Source organism: Diabrotica virgifera, chromosome 4 (assembly GCF_917563875.1).
Source record: "Diabrotica virgifera virgifera chromosome 4, PGI_DIABVI_V3a".
NCBI classification, from domain to species: Eukaryota; Metazoa; Arthropoda; class Insecta; order Coleoptera; family Chrysomelidae; genus Diabrotica; species Diabrotica virgifera.
This window is the reverse complement of record NC_065446.1, coordinates 163,328,113-163,349,982: the sequence shown is the minus strand read 5'-3', so window position 1 is coordinate 163,349,982 and position 21,870 is coordinate 163,328,113. Positions and strand designations below refer to the sequence as shown.

The window sequence follows — 21,870 nt, the reverse complement described above, 5'->3', positions numbered from 1 at the left end:
TATATATATGGGAGTTATACTATTGTACTATCTTATATATTCGTTAGTAACTGGATGACCAGTACTAACGTAGGCACTTTTCCATATAATTGTGTGAAGTGCCCTCACTTGTTTAAAATAAACTGTGATTCTTGTCTACGAGGTATAAGGTACATCCCTTGATTACTTCTTGATATTACTTTCACTTTTTAAACACTTTTATAACTGTTTTAAATACATCAATTTAAATTTTACCGCGCTGCGCTGCAGTTGTCAGTCACTCTTTGTTATAAAATTTTTTAAAGGTTGCCTGCCTCTTGGCGAGATGTCAGTTTACACCTGATAATTCAAACTCCATTTTCTTTTGTGTGTCCGTTGGGCTAGGATGACCTGCTGGTAACTATTCAACTTTAAATTTTCGAAGTTGCATATTAGCACTATATTCATTTAATGATGTTGCCTAAGGTTAAAATGAAGTATGCTTAAACACTACTAAATTTTTGGAAGTGTGAATCTGGTTTTTTCTTGGTTCATTCTTGACTTTGGAAAAAAAAAGCAAGCCAGCTTTTTTCCACTTGTTTTTTATATGTGACTGTTACCACATGGTCTTGTCTTTGGCTGTACTAAAGTTTTTAAATATTAACTATACACTTAAATGTTACATACTTATACATTACATTGGTTCATGGATAAGGTTTTTTTTACTATGTACATCTTATCTTTTGCTACATGTCTTTTTAAGGTAACGCTAGTGCTTTTTTACCTCTCTTTTGGATGTTGTTTCTTATAACACTCTTTTTGTAGATGAACTGATGATGTCTACTGAGCAGTAGACGAAACGTCTTCAATAAATAGATGAAGTAGCTGAATTCTTTGTCTCTTTTTTCACCCACTTGACCGATAAAACCCTACACTTACGAGTGCTCCTTTGTTATATTGGAATTGACGGTCGTACTCCTTTATGATATATCTATATATATATAAAAACATAAGATGTAGATCTTTGAAACACACTCAGTGAACCAAAGATCCAAGGTTATTGGTTTAATTATTTAATTGTTTTATATATATATATATATATATATATATATATATATATATATATTAATTTATTATGTGTATGTATATATAAATTGTATAGAAGCATTAAATTTAAAATAAATATAAAACCTATTTTACGATGGGGAAAAAAGATTAATTTCGTGACCATCATAGCGACCGTCATCTGTCCGGCGAAATAAATTTTGTAGGTACAATATATATTTTATGTGTATGTATATATAAATTGTGTAGAAGTATTAAAATTTAAAATAAATGTGAAACCTATTTTTGGATGGTGAAAAAGGATTTATTTCGCGACCGTCATAGCGACCGTCATCTCTTCGGCGAAATAAATTTTGTACGTGTATTTATTATCTGTATGTATACATAAATTGTGTAGAAGTATTTAAATTTAAAATAAATATAAAATCTATTTTAGAATAGGGAAGAAGGATTTATTTCGCGATTGTCATCGCGACATCGCTTCGACGAAATAAATTTTGTACGTATATTATCATAATATACGTATAATAATAGTAATATTATCTATTTTCTGATTGAACTCACGAAATGTAAATTGCTTGTTGAAGTGAAAACTTCTTTAGGGACGTTGTGCGATTTCTGCATAGGGGAAAAAGCATTGAATTCGCGACCGTCATTGCGACCGTCATCACTTATGCTATATATATATTATTTGTATGTATATGTAAATTGTATAGAAGTATTTAAATTTAAAATAAATTTAAAACCTATTTTAGGATGGGGAAAAAAGATTTATTTCGCGACCGTCATCTCTTCGCCGAAATAAATTTTGTACTTTTCTATATTACGTGTACCTATACATAAATTGTATAGAAGTATTTAAATTTAAAATAAATGTAAAACCTATTTTTCGATAGAGAAAAAGGATTTATTTCGCGACCGTCATCGCGACCGTCATCTCTTCGGCGAAATAAATATTTTGTACGTATATGTATTGAAGTTAAAACTTCTTTAGAGACGTTGTGCACTTTTTGGATGGGGAAAGTATTAAATTAGCGACCGTCATCGTTTCGACGAAATAACTTTTTGAAGTGAAAATTTCTTTAGGGACGTTGTGCACTTTTTAGATAGGGAAAAGTATTGAATTAGCGAACGTCATGGCGACCGTCATCGCTTCGGCAAAATACATTTTTAAAGTAAAAACTTCTTTTGGGGACGTTGTGCACTTTTTAGATGGGAAAGAAGTATTGAATTAGCGACCGTCATCGCTTCGGCGAAATACATTTTTGAAGTGAAAACTTCTTTAGGGACGTTGTGCACTTTTTGGATGGAAAAAAATTATTAAATTTGAATGGGGAGAAAGTAATAAATAAGCGACCGTCATCGCTTCGACGAAATAAACATTTGCAGTGAAAACTTCTTTAGGGACGTTGTGCTCTTTTTGGATGGAAAAAATATTAATTATCGACCGTCATCGCGACCGTCATCGCTTCGATGAAATAAATTTGTAAAGTGAAAACTTCTTGAGGGAGGTTGTGCACTTTTTGGATGGGGAAAAATATTAAATTAGAGACTGTCATCGCTTCGACGAAATAAATATTTGAAGTGAAACTTCTTTAGGGACGTTGTGCACTTTTTGGATGGAGAAAAATATTAAATTAGCGACCTTTATCGCTTCGACGAAATAAATGTTTGAAGTCAAAAATTTCTTTAGGGACGTTATGCACTTTTTGGATGGGGATAAATTACTAAATTAGGGACCGTCATCGCTTCGACGAAATAAATATTTGAAGTGAAACTTCTTTAGTGACGTTGTGCACATTTTGGATGGGGGAAAAGTATTGAATTAGGGACTGTCATCCAGCGCTTCGACGAAATAAATATTTGAAGTGAAACTTCTTTAGGGACGTTGTGCACTTTTTCGATGGAAAAAGTATTAAATTAGCGACCGTCATCGCTTCGATGAAATCAATTTTAGAAGTGGAAAGTTCTTGAGGGACGTTGTGCACTTTTTGGATAAGAAAAAATTATTAAATTAGCGACCGTCATCGTTTCGACGAAATAATTTTTTTAAGTAAAAACATTTTTAGGACGTTGTGCAATTTTTTATGGAGGAAAGTATTGAATTAGGGCCGTAATCGCTTCGACGAAATAAATATTAAAAATGAAACTTATTTAGGGACGTTGTGCACTTTTTCGATGTAAAAAAGTAATAAATTAGCAACTATCATCGCTTCGACGAAATAAATATTTGAAATGAAAACTTCTTGAGGGACGTTGTGCACTTTTTGGATGGGGAAAATTATTAAATTAGCGACCGGTATAGCTTCGACGAAATAAATTTTTGAATTGAAAATTTGTTTATGGTCATCACTTCGCTGAAATAAATTTTGTACATATATAAATTATGTGTATGTATACATAAATAGCACAGGGCATACGCATCGCGTATATCGTATATGATATAGGTACAGCACTTCTTTTAGGATGGGGTAAAAGCATTGAGCTCGTAATTTATATACTATAAGAAGTTTTCACTTCTGTCGGCACTCCCACGAGTGCCTTCAATTTTTTTTTAAATGGAACACCCTATATTTTATTTTATATTCGAAATCTTCTTAACTTCCCCATCACAAAAATATAAAGGTTTGTTACACAGGGTATTTACAAAGTTATAACCAATGATCTATGAGAATCGTAACAAGTTCAGCTCCCTATATAAATAAAAATAAGCACAACAGCAATGGTTTATTGGTGCCATATTTTTTTTTGTTGATTGTCAACATTTTTAAGAATGGTTGATATTGCTAATTTTCTTTATATCGAATACAGGGTAAGTCAAAATGCAAGTACATACATTATTTTCTCAGTAATTTAAAATAGAACACCCTGTATTTTATGTCACTATCGAAAAGTACCATTACCGTATTTTAATTTTTGTATAATATTCCATATGTCTACATTTGTTAGTTTACGAGATATTTTTATTTTTCCGAACAAATTGTTAATAAGGTGTCTAAATGTTTCCAAATTGTAAGTAAACCATGACTGAATTGTCTAAAACTGACGGTTCACCATAATTGTTTGTGTATTGTGTTATTAAATAGTTAAGATGACTTTTACTGTTGATGAAATGGTAGATATGATCTCGAATTGGGGGAGTTCAATAAAAATGTGTTATTGTCAGTAAGAATTTATCAGGAACGGTTCCCTGAAAGACGACAACCTACAACAGCAAGCTTTGAAAAATTAAGGATTGGGTCTTAACCGCGCTGGTTCAGTTATGTATAAAAACACTGGCGAACAAAAAGTACTGTAACAGAATAAAACGAAATAACTGTGATGCTGGTAGTTACTGAAAATCAACATACAAGTATACGAAATATTTGCAAAGCAAACGAACTAATTTACTGCTCTGTGCAAAAAATTCTTACAAAAACCAGAATGCACCCTTAACGCAACAATCATATCGAGAATTAATTCAGGAAGATTGTCAAACGAGAATATTATTGTGTGAATGGGCCTTAGCTGAAATCAATTGGCAGAGAGATTTCTTTGATTATTTCATTCATAGGATATTCTGACCAATAGAAAGCTACAGAGATGCAAATTAAGCTGATAATTTTTGATAATCTCCCGTGGTTAAGCATATTACGTCAGATGCCCTTCGTTGCTATGAAAAAATACATTCAGTGACATTAATGACAATTAATGTTTTAAAAATTATAAAAGTGATGGCTTTCAATAGTCAAATATTTATAAAAACTGTGCGTTTAATGGCACTTACACAAATAAGTTACAATAAAATTTTGGTTTTGAACAGTTTTATTCATGAAATAATCGCAACAAATCGCACTCGACCTCTGAAATTAATATAGAATTTTTGCTCTCGTGACACTTTGACATAATTTCACTCGCCTTCGGCTGTCAAAGTGTCACTCGGGAAAAATTCAATAATTTCAGAGCTCTTGTGCAATTACTACTGATAATGTACTATTTGGAGATGAAGCTACGTTTCATAAAAACGGTTCAGTTAATAGGCATAACTTTATTATTAGATTAGACACCTAATTAATAGTTTGCTCTAAAAATGAAAATATCTCGAAAATTAACAAATTTGGACATAATTATACAGTGCTAGTCAAAAGTCCGTACCCCCCTCTTATCTTTTGAACGGTTATACCTATAAACGTGAAATTTGGAGGGAGGAAATAAACGAACGTAAACTTCTTAACTAGTCATGACAGGTGACATAATAGTGATAGATGACGTTACAGAGCCACTGTGACCGATAATTTTAAATAGGACCTTATGGCAAGTGATACCTCGTTTGAAAGGTATTCAAAATACCGATTCAGTCATACTAATTTTTTTGGGTTTAAGTGGATTTTGATTTTGGTGAATAAATTAAATAAACATAATATTGTAGTTTCGCATTTAATTAATAAAAATTCAAATGTCCGCCTATGGTTTTTTTGTCAAAAAATTTGACGTTTTTTAATTCTCTAGTAGTTTTTGCGTCAACGTCAACCTTTTTGATAAATAATCATAGGCGGAACTTTGAATTTTTATTAATTAAATGCGAAACTACAATTTTATATTTATTTCATTTATTCATTAAAATTAGCTTAAACTCAAACAAAATTAGTATGACTGAACAGGTATTTTCAATACCTTTCAAACGAGGTATCACTTGCCATAAGGTCCCATTTAAAATTATCTGTCACAGTGGCGCTGTAAAGTCATCTGTCACTATTACGTCACCTGTCATGACTAGTTAAGAAGCTTATGTCCGTTTATTTCCTTCCTTCAAATTTCACTATTATAGGTATAACCGTTCAAAACATACGAGGGGGGGGTACGGACTTTTGACTAGCACTGTATAAAAATTAAAGTACGGTAATGGTACTCTTCGATAGTGATATAAAATATAGGGTGTTCCATTTAAAATTTTTGAGAAAAGAATATACTTGCGTTTTGACTCACCCTGTATTCGATGTAAAGATTATTAGGAATAACAACCATTTTTAAAAAATTGTTTTAAAAAACAAAAAAATATGGCATGAATACACTATTGCTGCTGTGCTTGTTTTTATTTATACAGGGAGCTGCACTTGTTACGATTTTCATAGAAAATTGGTTATAACTCTGTAAATACCATGTATAACAAAACAAACCTTTATATTTTTGTGATGGGAAAGTTAAGAATATTTCGAATATAAAATGAAATATAGGGTGTTATATTTAAAAAAACATAGGTGTGGTTTGCCACTATGTTATCGAACACCCTATAACATTCTAACTAATATTGTAATGTGAAGCCCAAAGTTGGCTACAATTTTTGTTATTAACCTTTATTGCTATCTATTACTATAGCGGATCTACTGAGCTTTATAACACTAATCAATCATCCTGTATGCAGTGATTGTTGCTCCGAGATATTTAAAACTCTCCACTCTTTCAAAGTTATACGGGTCTATCGTAACACATTGCCCTATTCTATCTCGTTTCTTTTGTCTGTTGATGCACATGTATTTGGTTTTCTCTTCATTTATCCTTAAATCAATTTTCTTTGCCCCTACCTCCAATTTATTGAAAGTCTTCTTCACATTGGTGACTGAGTTTCCCACAATGTCAATGTCATTGATTATCATTTGCAATTTTATGTGCAAATATCATTTGTGACATTCAATATCAACAAGCAATATTGGATTCAATAAGTCATAAGTTTCAAAGTTACTGAGGTAGTATAGTATAATTGGTCCAAAAAAAGGCCTAACCTAAACATCCAAAGTAGAAGTTTTCCTCTAACACCAAATTGTTCTATATGGTCCACATATTGTTCAGTAAAAAGTTACACCATTTTGAGCGTCCGGTTTGGGGGGGGGGGGGGGGGGGGAGATGGGGGAGAAGTCGGTAAATTAGTAGTTTTTTTTAGGTTTTTCGTCAATATTTCTAAAACTATGCTTTAGCGTAAACAATGTTCTATACAAAAATGTTCTACATAAAATTTAAAACAAAGAGGTCGTGTACATAATTGTTATAAATCAACAGTTCCAGAGTCACGGAGGGTGAAAATTGGAGATTTTCGATACTTTTTATATTTATTGGGCAATTTCCTACTGATTTCCTTTAACAGGATTGTGTTTTATAAACAAAATTTGCTATTTCAGTGGCCGATGGTATGTTGGTGATAAGCCCTTGAAGAAACGTCAACCCCACCACCCAAAATCATCATCAATGGCCCAAAAATATAAAAAGTATCGAAAACCTCCCTTTTCACCCTCAGTAACTCTGGAACCGTTGATTTTATAACAATTATGTATAGAACCTTTTTTGTTTTAAATTTTATGTAGAACATTTTTGTATAGAACATTGTTTACGCTAAAGTATAGTTTTAGAAATATTGACGAAAAACGTAAAAAAACTACTAATTTACCGACTTCTCCCCCATCTCCCCCCCAAACCGGACGCTCAAAATGGTGTAAATTTTTACTGAACAATAGGTGGACCATATAGAACAATTTGGCGTTGAAGGAATACTTTTACTTTAGATGTCTGGGTTAGGCCTTTTTTGGACCAATTATACTATATACTACCTCCGTAATTTTGGAACCGTTCATTTTAGAAGGATTATGCATAGAACCTTTTTTATTTCAAATTTAATGTAGAACATTTTTGTATAGAAGGTTGTTCATGCTAAACCGCACAGTTTTAGAAATATTGACAAAAAACATAAAAAACTACGAATTTACCGATTTCTCCCCCTCCCCCCCCCCAAACCCGACGCTCAAAATGGTGTGACTTTTTTCTGAACATTATGTGGACCATATAGAACAATTTGGTGTTAGAGGATAGCTTTCACTTTGGATGTCTGGGTTATGCCATCGTTTGGATCAATTATATCATACTAGGTAACAGACAGACGGACGGACAAATAGGCATGAAACCGGAACTATATAAATATTTGATTTTATTTGATTTACTAAGGCGCTTCAAATAATATTTATCGGTTTCGTTGACTTTAAATAATAGTTCCAGTTGCAACTCTAAAATCGGAAGTCCTAGGTCAAATTACTCACCTTTAATGCCTTCTCTTTCTTGTAGTTCGTTCTTTAATCGGAGGTTGGCTATCGTCACAGTTATCCGTACCTTATTGGAGGCGGCTCGGGAAAGATCTACTGAGCTGGAACTATACCACCCTCTTAAGTTTCTCAGCCAGGAAATTCTTCTTCTACCTCTTAATTTTGCCATGCATTATGAGCATTAATATCTCATGTTGTTGAACAGCTTTCTTGTTTTGCTATTCTTCATCACCTCGCAATCCTTTTGTAGCCTTTTTAACACTTCTGCATTCGTAACTCGTTGGATCCATGTTATTTTCAAAACCCTTTTAGCACCACATTTCAAATGCTTTCAACTTCTTTATGTTGTCTACTTTCAGTGTCCAGATTTCCATTCCATACAACAAAGTCGAGAACACGTAGCATCTTAAGGCTCTTATTCTCAGATCCAGAGGAAGGTCTTGATTAACAAACATTTTTTTCATTTTTATAAATGCTTTTCCTGCAATTTCGATGCGTGTCCTGATTTATCTACTTTGGTCGTTGTTTTCTGTTACCCAGGTTCCTAGATATTTGTAGTTATTCACCCTTTCTACTTGTTTTCTTTCTACTTGTTACCTAGCCTTTCTACTGTGTGTTGGTTAGAAATTTCTATTTAATAAGTATTAACGTGGTTTTCTTAACGTTCATAAATAATATATCTAACTCATAAATATTGGACAAAGAAAAAATGTTCACTTCTTGTAGATAGTTACTTGAAAATATCTCAATACCGAAGTACTTTCTATACTTATGAAAATCAAGTTTCACCTATGTATTCCCATGTATTAGAAGATCTTTTCTCAAAACAAATTAATACTTTTTTTATGGATATTAATTTAAATCCAGCCGTTTTTCAATAATTTATACTTCATAAATGGCCACATTATCAGTTTTACTATACAGATGGATCCAAAGTACAAAACAAAGTAGGATGTGCAATAATAAATATTCAAAGTGGATTTAAAAATTTATTCAAATTGCCATGTGAATCATCGATATACACTGCTGAAATGATAGCGATACTTTTTGCTTTAAGACACATATATAGTAACGAACTCTATAGTTGCATAATATTTACAGACAGTAAGAGTGTCGTTGACAGACTAACTTACGTACATAAGTCCCAACAACTAAATCATATAGAACTGGAAATTATGACTCTTTATAATAAAATTGCAAATTTAGGGAAAAACATCATTATATCATAGATAAAGGGACACGCGGGCATTAGGGGTAACGAAATAGTAGACAGGCTAGCCAAATCCGCCCTAGAAATAGGCGAAGAACCTTCCCTGAACTTATTACCCATTTCGGATATTGATATTATTAGTAAACGACATCAAAAAGAAAACTGGCAAACGTATTATCGAAACACGAGAACTGGAAGTAATTTCAAACAAAAGCAGCCTGAAATTCCCATAAAAAGATGGTTTCATTCTGTATCAAATCGCCATTTCATAAGAGCTATAAATAGATTGAGATGTAATCACGCTCGCTCTTACTCCCCTTCATATGTTCTGTTCAGTTTGGGTCTCACAGAGTCACCTAACTGTGAGTGTGGAAAAGAAGGTGATCTACTACATATTCTCCTCGAATGTTCCCATCAATCAGTAAATATAAACAAATTTTATGATAATCTTAATACTTTAAAAATTCCACTTCCCCTCTACCTAAACAATTTGATTTTTTCTGAAGATATAAATACATTAAAAACAATTTGCGAACATATCAAAAACTGTAAATATAAATTGTAGCAATATAGTTAACCCTGTATTTAAGTAATTTTGTTAAAACAAAAGAGGCATGTTTGTTAAAACAAAACAAACATGTTTGTTTTGTTGTTATTTTTTAACCCTGTATATTGTGACCCTGTACATTCTATCTGGTCTAATGAAGGAGGCGTTGTGTTTACAAAGTATCTGGGATAGACAGACATGGATTATTTAAGGTTTTCACATTTTTTTCAAAATGGATGAAAACAACATACAGGGTTAATACAAACAACTGGAGCTTTATTTTTTTGCTTTTCACATTTCTTTTTTTTTTGCAAGGACTCATTAAAGAGTGTGTCAATTTAAAAAGGTACCACCCTCTATAATTTGGTCCCTATAGAAAATCTAAAAATATACAACAACACGTCAAATTTATTTGTGAGGGGGATATTTTGTAGACCAGTTTTCGACTAAATTACATCAACCCTCTAACGGGGCGGACACAACCCCCAGAGTTGAGAAAGATATATAATTTATGTGGGATTTTTGAAAAGGTAGTTGAACGACTTTTAACATAAGGCATCTCAACCCCCCTTTTCATTAAAGATTTTGGGGGTTGTGTTAGCCCCCGCTAGAGGGTTGATGTAATTTAGTTGTAAACTGGTATACAAAATGTCCCACTTACAAATAAATTTGACGTGTTTTTGCATTTTTTTTTAGATTTTCTATGGAAGAATATTGCTTTTTTAGTAAAATTTTTATATGCTTTTTTAATGGGTTTATTAATTTGTACTATTTATATTTTTGCTTTATTTTGATGTCTAAATTAAACTACATTTAATGTAGAATCTATACAGTAGGAAAAATGAAATACCCATGAACGAACATATAAAACACGCTGTATTTTCCTGTCACCGTGTCAGACAAAAAATTGGCCAGCGCAAGTACATGTAATAATTATTATTACATGTACTTGCGCTGGGCAATTTTCTTTGTAACACGGTGACAGGAAAATACAGCGTGTTTTATATGTTCGTTCATGGGTATTCTTTCATTTTTCCGACTGTACATATATTTGAGTCCAGGGTTCTTTAGCCGTGCGTCATCATTTAAAGCATACGAAATTTACTCGGAAAGTCGGAAATTTACTCCACGCAACAACAAGTGACAGAAAGTAGCTACTGCCCCGATCACGGGTTATATTGTAAAATTTGACGTTATCAAATAAATAGAATGTCAAACATAAGTTAGGATTTAAAGTTTTGGTGCAGAATTACAGCTACATTTTAAGTCGCTTAATAAATTATTTTAAGGTACTAGTAAACTTTAGAAGGCCAAAAATAATCTTTTTTTTCAAGAATTTTTTTCTCAGAATCTTTATTAAAAATGAACATAAAACTTTTTACGTATCAATATCTAACTCTTAGAGAGTACAAAAAATATATCTTTTTTATTTATGCACGTACACTCATATTGTAGAGGGCGCAAAAGTCGAGACCTCGAAAAATGATGGCGGACAGTTAATCTCAGGATTGGGATACCTATCTAAAACAAAAAAATCGTACTACATTTTGAAAAGGAAGGTTTCTTACGTGACAATTTACCACAATTTGACCAAAAAATAAAAAATAAATATTTTTTAATCATGAAAAACTGAAAAAAACGGGCGATTTTTTCACAAATTTTTTTAAAATTCCCGTAAAATCTTTTTTTTGCGGAATTTTTCACTAACGGTGGTAAATTGTCACGTAAGAAACCTTCCTTTTTCAAATTAGACAAGTCGAAAATGGCGGGTTCGTTGGAAAAAATATTCCCATGAGATTTTTTTGCATAATCACATTTGTAAGACACCCCAGAATAAGGTTCAAAAAGTCGCCCACGCGAAAAGTGGTTTTTTTTTTGAAAAATGGCTTTGGCAGAGCCAATTAGCCAGACTTGTTTGTGATTGATTGCAGATTCATAGTCATAAATTTCTTATAAACATAAGTACATTCTACAATATTATTTTTATAGATACATTGGTACATTGTGTAGCTTTTTTTTATTTTGTTTTTTTTTTAATTATTTTACTGTTTTTTTAATATTATATTTTAATTTGTGCGAAACACTTCTTTTTTTTTATGTTTGTTTCTATTTTTTTTTCTTTTTTTTTGTTTATTATTTTTTTGTTATTATTTTATTATGTGTTTTTATTATATATATATTTTTTTTTTATTTTTTCAAACCACATTAACAAATTATGCCTATTATATTACGTTTACAACTTGTATTTACATAATTTAACATGTTTATAAATGAGATGAAGAATTTCCATATCATTTGTAAATATTAAAGTATTAAGGTTTATTGGGAAAAAACATTTTAAATCTTTTAATTCCTTATAAAGGTCGTTTATGTTATTTATGTTTAAATGACATTCTAATATGAAATGTGTTAGATCTCCGATTTTGCCACAAGTACAATTGGGAGTATCTGACAAGCCGATTCTATGCATGTAATATGGCGTAAGAGCATGATTGGCTCTCAGCCGATTAATGGTCTTTATAAAATGTCTGTTATATTCTGTGTAAAACCATCTTTTTGAGAATATCCTAGGGTTACAATGAGCAAAATTTGAGCCAGTATTACATTCTCTGTAATGCAATTGCCAATTATTTTTAAGTTTTTGTCTGCTAAAAGTATCAATATCTGAAGCTGGAATTAAATTTTTGTTTATTTTTTCTCCGATTACATAAGCTGATTTAGCAAAATTTTCAACTATTTCATTGCCTTTTATTCCCAAATGACCTTCCAAGCAATTGTTACATTTACTCCTAATTGTGTAATTTCAAACAGAGTTTTAAGTATATTCAATTCAATGTGGTTTATGTGTTTGACTGTTTGAATGTTACTTAATCTGTCCACCACGCTTTTACTGTCAGTAAATATAACATAATTGCTAGTTGGATTCAGTAGTACATACTGAACAGCAAACATTACTGCTATAATTTCTGCTGTGTATATTGAGCATTCAATAGGTAGGCTATATTGATGATGGTAATTTTTATTTTCGTGGAATACTGCACAGCCCGTTCCATTTGCGTCTTTTGACCCATCGGTAAATATGTACTGAAAATTTGACCATTTTTCTCTAATAAGTATATCAAACATATTTGGCGGTAAATGTGAGTTTAAATAACATGTTTTAACCTTGTTAGAAAATAATGTTTTTGTCATTGCACTGTAGTAAGGCGGAATTTGGCTTTTATAGATAACTTCACTGTACTTTACCGTACTTAGATAACTTTCTACCAACGGTATAGATTTTTTAGTTCTCCAGTACTTATGAGTGAGGTCTAAAACTGATAGCTCATGTAGATCTTGAAGGTATTTACATTTTTTGGACAGAATTCGAGTTGTAAATTTATCACTGAGAAATTGGCGGCGTAAATGCAATGGAGGTTCCACTGCTTCATTTTCCATTATTTGGACTGGAGTGGATTTTAAATAACCTAGGCATAATCTTAAGCATTTATTTTTTTGAATTTCAAGTTTATTTAGAAGTGTATTGGTCGCTGATCCAAATAAATGACAGCTATAGTCGAGAATGGGGCTGATCATGTTACGGTAAAACATCAAAGCAATATTTGGGTCTGCTCCCCAATTTGTTTTACAGAAAGCTCTTAAAATATTTATCGAGTTTTCTGATTTTTTAACAATATGATGAATGTGATCTTTCCAAGACAATTTCCTGTCTAGATAGGTACCAAGATACTTAACACAGCTTTTAATTGGAAAATTAAATTTTCCAACGTTAAGATTGCCTTGTGGAACTCTACGCTTTTTTGTAAAGTAACACACCTCAGTTTTTGTGTCAGAAATTGATAATCCTACTTCTTCGTAGCACTGATTTACGATTTCTAATGCGACTTTTAAATTATCCTCACATCTACTTAACAATTTTCCTTCTGTATATAAAACAACATCATCAGCATATTGAAGAATTTTTGTATTGTTGGGTATACTAACTTCAAGATCTATGTTGTACAGGATGTATAAAATCGGGCTTAAAATACTCCCCTGTGGCAATACAATATTAGTTAGTCGAGGATATGAAAATTCATCATTATTAATTTTTAAATAAGTTAATCTGTTGGAATATAAAGATTTTAAAAAGAGAGCAAATGAATTAGGGATTCCAATATACAACATTTTTTTGTAAAGAATGTCTAAATTAACATTATCAAAAGCAGCGGAAATGTCAAGGAACGCAGCTGCTGTAGACTTATTTCTTGTAAAGTTAAGTTGAATTGACGTAACTAGAGCTGTAGTTGCATCTTGACTAGACCTAGACTTGCGAAAACCATATTGGGATCTTGGAAGTATACCATCGTGTTCTAACCAATGTTCAAATCTATTTTTAATTATTCTTTCGTATGTTTTTAAAAGTCATGAAGACAAGGAGATAGGTCGGTAAGAATTTGGATCACGGTCTGGTTTGCCAGGTTTTTTAATAGGAATTATCAGGTATTCTTTCCAACTATTTGGTACTGGTATCTTATTTGTCCAAATATTGTTGAAAATGTTTAGTAGTGAAATTTTATGTTCGATCGGTAAGTTGTACAACAGCGAATATGACACATTGTCTATACCTGGAGAAGTATTATTTCTTTGTTCAAGGGCTCGATGCAATTCCCATAGATGAAAATTTTCGTCAAAATTGTGGTTTTGTCTGGATACTGTTTGAATATCTTCTTGTACGGTGTCGTCATTTGGAACCCATGCCGGAGCAATTTTTCTGTTTTCATGTATCTTCTGGATCAATAGGTACTCTGTTGGCTTGTTTGGGGTTTTTAAAACAATTAACTTTTCGCCAGACATCTTTTAATGGTGTTCCTGAGTTTAGTCTTTCGCAAAAATCAATCCAATTCTTCTTTTTTTTCTGTTTGAAGATTTTCTTTGCAACAGCGTCAAGTCGTTTATACTCTATTAAATTTTGGAGCGTTGGATTCTGTTTATAATTAATGAACGCATGTTTTCTACTTTCAGCTGCTAGTTGACACTGATTATTCCACCATGGTTTCGGAATATAGCTTCTGTTTTTTTCGTTAATGGAGGAATATTTTGGAATAGCGATGTTGGCTGCCTGGTTTATATGTGTTAACAATTCTTCGTAGATTAATGGAACTTCCATTGCTTCCAAAGTACTGGCATAAGTCATCCAATTGGCTCTGCTAAGGTTCCATATTCTATGTTTTCTACTGGATGTGGCTTCTGTTGCGGAGAAACTTTGTGATGAAATAATGATTGGCACATGGTCAGATCCATGAGGTTCTAGTAGAGTATTCCAATGGAAATAAGAAGCAATATCTCGGGAGCAAATGGTTAAGTCTACAGCAGAAGGTTTTTTGGAAATAGCGAGAGTGGGAGACCCATCGTTTAAATATTCTAAATTACAATATTCTATAGCATCTAGAAGATCTTTACCTAATCTATCATCAACTTCGCAACCCCACGCCAAATTGTGTGCGTTAAAATCGCCTCCTATTATAAATGGTTTTGATATATTTTCTAAAAAATTTATCCATTGTTGAATTGAAACTTTATTATTGGGTTCATTATATAAAGAAATTATATGTAAAGGTTTTCTGAAAGGTGAAATTTTAATGGAAATACACTTATATGTAAACGAATACGTATTTGGAAAAATTATTTCTTCACATTTTATGTTAGATTTCAAAAGGATGGCACATCCGCCATATCCATCAGGGCGGTCAGCTCGAAAACAATTAAATTCTTTAAAATTATAATATTTTCCCGGTTTGAACCAGGTTTCAGATAATAGAGCTATACTGATGTCGTTCTGATGGAGTAAATATTCTAAATTATGTTTATTAGCAACTGCCGAACGACAGTTCCATTGTAATATGTTTATTTTAGTTAGGCCTGCGATTTGATGTTAGATTTTGGTTAAAATGGTTACTAATTAACTGAATTACATCAGATTTTGAAATATTAAAATTATTAGTTTGTTTAATTGAATTAACAATTGTAAGAAATGATTCTAAAATGACATTTATTACAGAAGAATCTAACTCTTCTGACTGTGAATCTGCAACGTTTAAGTTTTGTTGATAGAATTGACTTTTAACTATTCCCTCAGAATGTTTTGGAGGGGAAACTACAGATATTATTTCTTTTCCGGCTATATCAGTTGGGTCTGGACTATTTGGCTTTTGCCTTTTATTTGGCCTACTGGTGTTGGTGTGAGGATTAGATATAAATTTAGCAAAGTTATTTCCTTGGGTAGAAGTAGAAGGTTGTGAATTTTGTGAAAAATTTGTATCATTGTTTGTTATATTTGACCTAAGAATACTAGCATATGAATTCTTTGGTATATTTTTATTTGCATCGTAAAAATTAACGTTTGTTAAACCCATCGTCTCTTTTATTAACTTTTGTCGTGTGAATTCTGGACATGCGCTTAAATTCGTAGTCAAGTGATTCCCCTTACAGCTGAAACATACTTGTGTGAACTCAACTTTTGTACAATTTTTAGAATTATGAGATTCTTGGCATCTATTGCATCTTGGCTGACTCCTACACTGACTGCCTAGCTGGCCGTACCTAAGACAGTTGAAACATAACAGAACTTTCTGCTTATACACTTCAATTTCTTTAATAACCTTATTTATGACTACATATTTAGGTAACGTTTGCGATTTAAAGGTCACTATACAAGATTTAGTAGGGACATATTCGACAATTTTTTCCTCATTAACAATTTTCTCTAATTTATGCGTAATTCTTTTAACGTTTGCAATTTCAAATATACAATGACTATCATACTGTTTTATTTTACTTTTTATATACTCTTCAGAGAAATCTATGTCTATGTCTCTAATAACTCCCTGTCTGTGTAAAATAAATTTTGGAATAGATAGATCCAAATTATTTGATCTAAAAATTTCCAGAGATTTGTTTTTAATAAGATTATTTGCAGTTTTATACTCTTTGCATTTGACTCTAATCCTATTTCGGCCGATGGCATCTATACTGGAAATCATATTGTCTGCTTCAGGAAAGTTAGACAAAATAATTTCACCAATTTTCAAAGAATTTAATTTACCTTTAAAATCATTAGCACTGTTTTCGATGTAAATGTGATATGGTCCCAGGTCATTACTATTAAATAAAAATGCTTGCCTTACCTCTTTTAAGTTCGGTTTTGTTTCATTATTAACATTCATATTCGTTGTATTTGGATCATTTGGATACTGGTTGTTGTTGTTTTTGGTTGTCAAATTTATTGGAATGGGAGTACTTACAGAAAGTTCCATTTGTTCGGCATCATTTGGACTATCGAATATAATAGTTTTTCTGGGCGGTGGATCAGGAGGCCTACCTCCGCTATTGACACTCATATTGCAGTTGTAGGCGCTTCAGCAAAGGATATTGCAGTCGTAAAAAATTCAAATTAAATTAAGACAATGGGGGGTCTCAATGATCGTTGTACCGAAGGTACGTCCGATTTCTATGATTACTACTATAAAAATGTAGAAAAAAACGTCGAAAACTAATATTTTTTAAAGAGCAATTTAAAAGATCGGTTTTCACTTTGACGTTTCTCTGACAGTGTGCGAAAAGTGGTTCAAATTTTTTTTAACATTTTTTAATCAAATTGCAAAAATCAATATTTTTGGTTCGAACAATTTTTTTTAGATTTTTCGGACCTTTCCGGACAAAAAAGATCTCTTGTAATTTTTCTCTAAAGTTGATGGGGTCGGAGTTATAAGCAATTTAAAATTTGAAAAACGCGAAAATGGCCATTTTTAAGACTTAATAACTCGGTTAAAAATTATTATTATGAAAGTCAGAAAGTGACTAAATCAAGCTTAAAGCCCCCCTACATGATCCTGAAGAAATTTGAGTCATTAATTTATTACTAAGCAGTTATTTTTCATTATAAATAATGAGCGGTAAGATCGTATTGACGCGGCTGTAAATGTGAGTGCGAGTGAGATGCGCCATTGGACTGCCTGAATGGCATCTCTCTCGCACTCATCGTGGACGGCCGCCTAATACATGCATGGCGTTCATTATTTTTACTTAAAAATAACAGCTTAGTAATCAAATAATGAAAAAATCTTCTTCAGGATCTTGTAGGAGGGGCTTTAAACTTTGATTTAGTCACTTTCTGACTTTCATAGTAATAACTTTTAACCGAGTTATTAAGCATTGAATATCGCCATGTTTCGTTTTTTTTTTTATTTTAAAATGCTTTTACCTCGAAAACGATCAACTTTATAGAAAAATTATAGGAGACCTTTTTTATTCAGAATGGTCCAAAAAACCTAAAAAAAATTGTCCGGGCTAAAACTATTAATTTTTGCAATTTGATTAAAAAAATTTTAAAAAAAAATTTGGACCACTTTCGCGTGGGCGACTTCTTAAATCTTATTCAGGAATGTCTCACGAATGTGATTATGCAAAAAAATCGCATGGGAATATTTTCTCCAAAGAACCCGCCGTTTTCGCCTTGACTAAATGCCGTACGTTTCTTTTTTTATTTCCTCGAAAAAACTACTTTTCTTTGAGGCCTCTACTTTGGCGCCCTCTACAATATTAGTGTACGTGTATAAATAAAAAAAGATATATTTTTTGTATTCCCTAAGAGATAGATATTAGTATGTAAAAGTTTTATGTTCATTTTTAATAAAGGTTCTGAGAAAAAAATCTTGAAAAATGCGTATTTTTGGTCTTCTAAAGTATATTAGTACCTTAAAGTTTTGGTGCAGAATTACAGCCACATTTGAAGTCGCTTAATAAATTATTTTAATAGCAATAATGATTAATAAATAAATAAACAATTTATAAAAATGCAATAAAATATTTTCTTTTTGTCATTTTCGCTTTAACCGAAACTTAAACACAATAATTGTTCCTTAACTGTGTGAATGAGGTTAGATTTGTGTGTTCTAAAAATTAATGGTAAAATAAAATACACTTACCATAAAATTTAAAACTCCAATATAAAATTAGTTGTGAAAACAACTGTTCGTGTGATAGAAAACTTCAAAATGAAAAAATTCGACAAAAAATAACAAAAAATTCAACAGACTGACCGCTACAAAGGTAAACAAACCAAAAACGTCACAAATTCTACTTAAAATGTGAAAACATACCCAAGCGCCATTTTTATACCTATCTCTTTTCGATGTACTGAGTCTCGAGCGTTTATAAAAATACCATGTGTTTTTACTTAATAACAGGCGGTAGCTGGTTCGTCTTTAGTTTCATGCGTTGAAGAGAATGATGCTAGATACTAAAAAGTATGTGTTTTATCTCGCGAGGTATTAATGACGCACGGATAAAGAATCGTGGACTCAACTGTACTTACTCTGTTCTCATTGTAATATAACTTATTTTATTTTATGTAGATGTTCACACCCTTAATAAAAGGTTGCTTCGAGGAGCCAGCACTGAAAGCTCCTGGAAAGGACAATGGAAATGAAGATAGAGGTACTCGGGTTTCATCAGATTTTAGGCGGCCTTCTGATTATCGCAGGATATCAATGTACGTAAGTAAAGTACAACGAACTCACGATGATAACGAGTTCGAAATACCCGACGATCGACAAGATGGTAGTCTTTCTACACCCATCAAGGATGAACTGTTTAGAGAAGTTTCGACTATTGTGCAATCTTTCGAATGGTAATGAATAGAATAGAATATTCTTTATTAATCCAATGAGATCACAGTGCGATATAGGAGAAGTCATATAATTACATAAAACATAATCAAAAAAATATAAATTAACAATAAAAAATGCAATATACATAGATCGTCTCTGAACCTCGTCGGTCCTCATTCCTTGTAGTCTTTTATTAAGTCAAAGTAATCATTTATAGCCCGATCAGGGAACGAAAAATTTTACGGAAACCTCCAAAAAAATAAAGGAAGGATGAAAATTTGGGAATAGGTAGTTGAAATTGTCTATTATTATATAAGAAAAAGTTTACAATTCTATATCCCCTCCATTTTACAAAAATTGGAAAATACGGGGTGAAAAATTTTTTCTCGGGGGTGAAAAAATATACGTTCAAAATAAGTCCGGAATTGGATAAAATGACTAATTCTAAGTAACTTTTGTTCTATAGAGTTTTTTTACTAAGTCAATACTTTTCGAGTTATTTGCGAGTGAATGTGTTCATTTTTAACCAAAAAAAAAAAAAATGTTTTTGAACGGTTTTTCGGAGAAAACTCAAAAAGTAAGTATTTTAGCGAAAAAAATATTCTTAGTAAAAATATAGCTTATAAAAAATTGAAAAAGTGGTGTATGCGTGAGGTCTATAGACAAAGTAGAAGCAGAGTTGCAGCTAATGAAATGTAGGTTCTTCTTCGTCAAATTCCAAATCAAATATTTCAATTTGAAATAACCAAAAAACGGAGCACTTTTCGGAGAAAATTCATTACAACTTTTTTAAAGTGTTTAAAAAAGGTTTATTTTTGTTTTTTAAAAAAACTTCTAACATTAAAAGTAAGTGAGTTACGCTCAAAATATTGTTGGTCCCTTTTATTTTTTTGGCAAAAAATGTCGAAAATTACCCCTTAATTAGTTTCTCAAATAAAATTAATCGTTACCGCTTTACAAGTTACTTTACTTATGTATTGTTTATATTATCTATAAGTTTCATTGTTTCAAAGTGCTCAGTTTTGAAAAAAATTGGGTTTAAAATAAAACAATTTTTTTAATTTTGAAAAAAATCGTAATTGTTTATGAAATTACCTTAAAAACAATTAAGAATACCAAAAATCTCAAAGAATAATAAAATGTACGTCTTGCTTCTCTGAATATTTTTGATTTTTTGTTAGACAAAAATTGTTATGCTATGGCTGTTCAAAATTTGCCTAAACTCGTGATTAGTTACTCGTTCAAGCCATTTTAACTACAGGTTTTTCAAAACGAAGCTGTTTGAACTGATGAAACTTACAGTTCATATAAATAATACACAGACAAAGTAACTTGTGAAGTGGTAATGGTTAAATTTATATGTGATGCTAATTAGGGGGTGAACTTCGCGATTTTTTTACCAAAAAAATAAAAGGGACCAACAATATTTCGAGCGTCATTCACTTACTTTTAATATTACAAGTATTTTTAAAAAAACAAAAATAAACCTTTTTTAAACACCTTAAAAAAGTTAAAATGAATTTTTCCCTAAAAGTGCTCCGTTTTTGGGTTATTTCACATTGAAATATTCGATTTGGAATTTGACGAAGAAGAACCTACTTTTCATTAGCTGCAACTCTGCTTCTACTAGGTCTACAGACCTCATGTATACAGCATTTTTTTCAATTTTTTATGGGCTAGATTTTTGCAAAGAATATTTTTTTAGCTAAAATACTTACTTTTTGAGTTATCTCCGAAAAACCGTCAAAAACATGTTTTATTTTGTTAAACATGAACATATTCACTCGCAAATAACTCAAAAAGTATGGACTAAGTGAAAAAACTCCATAGAAGAAAAGTTGTTTAGAATTAGTCATTTTATCCAATTCCGGCCTTATTTTAAATGTATTTTTTTCATCTTCGAGAGGGGGGAATTCCCCTCCATTTTTGTAAAATGGAGGGGATGTAGAATTGTAAACTTTTTCTTATATAATAATAGACAATTTCAACTACCTATTCCCAAATTTTTATCCTTCCTTAATTTTTTTTGGTCAGATTGTTCTTTGATCGGACTATTAGCTTGTAAACGCATAATTGGATCAATCATGATTTTAATTTATTTTTGAATTTTTGAATATTATTTTCATTTCTTCTATCAAGTGGCAAACAATTATTATAAAATTTAGATCTTACAAAATCAGGGCTACTTTCAGAAAGAGTTGTGGAAAGTTTACACACGCTTATCAACCTCCTGTGCCTTGTCGGGTAACTAATGATAGTGATAGTTGAGGGTAAAGTTTTGGAATTTAGTTTTAACATGAATAATACACTTGTAAATATATACAGCATGGAAAGTCAACAGTCTGTGTTCAATAAAATATTTTTCTACGGCTGTGC

The 21,870-nt window shown here is 31.6% G+C and overlaps 1 protein-coding gene across 1 annotated transcript in view; it reads left to right on the top strand.

Annotated features, from left to right (window-relative positions):
* LOC114336768 (dynein axonemal heavy chain 10) overlaps positions 1-21,870 on the top strand; it is an 863,661-nt gene that overhangs the window by 38,250 nt on the left and 803,541 nt on the right. Inside the window, exon 7 of the mRNA XM_050648469.1 lies at positions 19,240-19,514. Coding sequence (XP_050504426.1) covers positions 19,240-19,514 — 275 coding nt within the window. The remainder of the gene's footprint in view (positions 1-19,239; positions 19,515-21,870) is intronic.